General features: G+C 36.7%; 1 protein-coding gene across 1 annotated transcript; it reads right to left on the bottom strand.

Annotated features, from left to right (window-relative positions):
• Nucleotides 1–1615: 1615 nt before the first annotated feature.
• On the bottom strand, nucleotides 1616–2773 carry FOIG_15371 (uncharacterized protein; the record flags this gene model as incomplete). Its single annotated transcript, XM_031216728.1, has 4 exons — nucleotides 1616–1643; nucleotides 1691–1852; nucleotides 1906–2678; nucleotides 2714–2773. The coding sequence occupies 4 exons, from the start codon at nucleotides 2771–2773 to the stop codon at nucleotides 1616–1618; spliced, it is 1023 nt and encodes a 340-aa protein (XP_031053561.1).
• Nucleotides 2774–2991: the final 218 nt, after the last annotated feature.

Genomic DNA, 2991 nt, shown 5'->3' with positions numbered 1-2991 from the left:
ATATAACTATAAGCTAAGCTATAAGCTAAGAGTAAAAAGACTTTATTATTATATATAACCTGCCTCTTTTTAATTAATATAATATAAAGTAATTATAAAACTTAATAGGCAGTTAAGTATTATTATAATCCTTATACTTATATATATAACTATAAGCTAAGCTATAAGCTAAGAGTATATTTAATTTATTATTAAATTATAAGTAATTAAAAGTAAGTTATATAATTACTAATAAAAGCTAATATAAAGCCTAAAAAGCTTTATACTTCTTTAATAAATATAAGTATTACTTATTTTTTAATAGCTTATTACTTCTTTTAATTATATCTTATTACTTATTTTATTCTTATAATAAGCTTAAAATATTTTATTTTTTACTAATAAATTTATATTTCTTAAGATTTAAATATAAATCAACTTTTATAAAAGTATTAAATACTAGTTATATTTTAATTATATATTCTTAGTAGGTTTTTAATATATTAATAAATATATTATTTATATAAGCTATAATATAATAATTTAAGGATTAATATAATATATTATTAATAAATTATTAAAATATAATAAGCGCTGTATTAAATTTAAATAAAAAAATTAATTACTTAAAAGACTTAAAGTAAGTTTAAAATATAATTTTAATTTTATATTTCTTAGTTATTTAAATTTTATAAAAACTAATTATTATATTAAGCTTTATAATTATTTAGCTTTTACCAGGTTATATAAAGTCTTTATAATTATAAGAAGTAGGTAATAATTTTATTATATATTAATATTAAAGGCTTTATACTTATAATAAAAATAAAACCCCCTTTTTAGCTTTTTTATAAATAGTATTAAGGCCATTCTATTTAAATTACTAGCTTAAATAAACCCCTTATCAAGGAGGTTTATTAAGACCTTTTATAATATTATTAGTTCCTTTTTTAATATTAAATATAAAGCCCTCATAGTAAAGTACCCTCGGAAGAATCCTAATGGATCAGCGGGGAACGTCAACTCCGCGTATATCTCGCCGATCGATACTGTAGTGCAAGCCTACCGCAACAATCCAGATGTCATAGGCGACATATCTCGCTCGGTCCTGCATATGGAGGCAGGTAACGTGAGACGAGTATTTTTTGACAGACCTGTTCGAGAAGAAGTGAAGGAAAAGCTTTGTGTTTATGGTCTGGATGCGCAATTGACAATGGCGGCGGTTATTTCTTGAAGTGGCAGCCAGATTCAGAATAGCTTTGTGAAGCTTTGTTATTTTAACTATTAAAAACACCGTGCCTATTAGGTATCTGATTATCTTGGAGCAAACAATTAACTTAAAATCCTGCAATGATTATTGTTGCATATAGGCCTGATACATAGTGAGCAAAGAATTATTACATGGTAGGTTGGGGGTATATGCATCTCGGAAAGTGTAGGGTAAGAATGCTCAAGTAGTTCGATTACTATTACATCTACGATAAATCTTAGAATTATTACATAACGGCATAAGGAAACATAGTTTATTATTTGCACGTGAATGAAGTTTGGTGTAATTGACCTTCTAAAATGAAGAACATCACTTCCAACTTATGCAAGAACTTTACCCCGAATCACGCCCTTATCAATACCATAACTAGTTGCAGCGCCCAAAACCACGTTGGCTAGCCAATTAGCATTATGTTGAGTTGAAATATGGGAGACGACTTACCATCCAGAGCCGCAATGTGTGCTCGTTCCGCAGTAGCCTGCGACGCTACAGCACTGGCCATTGAACGGACCACCAGCGCACGTAAGACCAACTTTACTGCCGCATGAGCCGTCAAGGGTAGGAATATCCTTCGTCAGACAGGCACTGGAGGAACCCTTTTGACTGAAAGAATAATGTTAGTTAAGAATCTTGTTAAAGAAGAGGAAGATACTTACCAGCCCTGACCGCAGTGAGTCGAAGTGCTCCCGCAGAACCCATTGGCGGAACAACAGTTCCCAAGACCAGAACCTACACAAGTCTTGCCGTTCCTTGAACCACATTCAGCATCAGTGGAGATACCAGTGCAGAGACCATAGGCTGTCTGACATCCATCACGGCAGTAGTCATCACCCTTGCCACAGTAGCCGTTCTTGGAGCAACAGTCACCCCACTGACTACCCTTACAAATCTTTCCATTCTTGCCGCAGCTTCCATCAGTAGAAACGTTACCAGCTGAGGCATCACAAGTCCCAAAGCCGGATTGACAACCCGTACCGCAATGATCCTTCTCCTTTCCGCACCAGCCCTGAGGAGAGCAACAGTCGCCAAAGGTGCTACCCTTGCAAGTCTTTCCATTCTTGCCACATTGGCCTTCCGTGGAGATGTTGCCCGCGGCGCTGTTGCAGCTGCCAAAAGCACTCTGGCATCCTGCGTCACAATGACCTGTCTCCTTGCCACAGTAGCCCTGGGCAGAGCAGCAGTCACCGTACGTGCTTCCCTTGCAGACTTTGCCATTCTTACCGCAGAAGCCGTCGGTAGAGATGTTGGTCTCAGCAGCGCATGTGCCGAACTTGGGCTGGCAGCCTGCACCGCAGTGGCTGTCTTTTCCACAGTATCCTTCCGCGGAACAGCAATCGCCATACTTGCTGCCTTTGCAAACTTTGCCGTTCTTGCCACAAAAGCCGTCAGTGGAAATATCAGTTTCGGCAGCACAAGTTCCGAAGTTGGACTGACAACCAGCAGTACAGAAGTCATCGGTCTTACCGCAGTATCCTTCAGCAGAACAACAGTCTCCAAAGGCACTTCCTTTACAGGTCTTGCCATTCTTCCCGCAAGACCCGTCAGTTGAGACATTAAGTCACGAGACCGGGAACCGGCCACCCCGGGAACCGGCCACCCCGCTTTTGGCCTCAACACCATAACCTCGATATCTTCAACTATATATGAATCAACAAAAATAAGCTCCTTTTTTATCTAGTTTTTTCCTACTAGTTAGAAAAGCTTATATATATTTAATAAAAACTTAAATAACCTTATTTTCT

The sequence above is a fragment of the Fusarium odoratissimum genome (assembly GCF_000260195.1).
Source record: "Fusarium odoratissimum NRRL 54006 unplaced genomic scaffold supercont1.51, whole genome shotgun sequence".
Taxonomy (NCBI): domain Eukaryota; kingdom Fungi; phylum Ascomycota; class Sordariomycetes; order Hypocreales; family Nectriaceae; genus Fusarium; species Fusarium odoratissimum.
The sequence above is the reverse complement of the archived record's forward strand: the minus strand, read 5'-3'. Positions and strand labels throughout refer to the sequence as shown.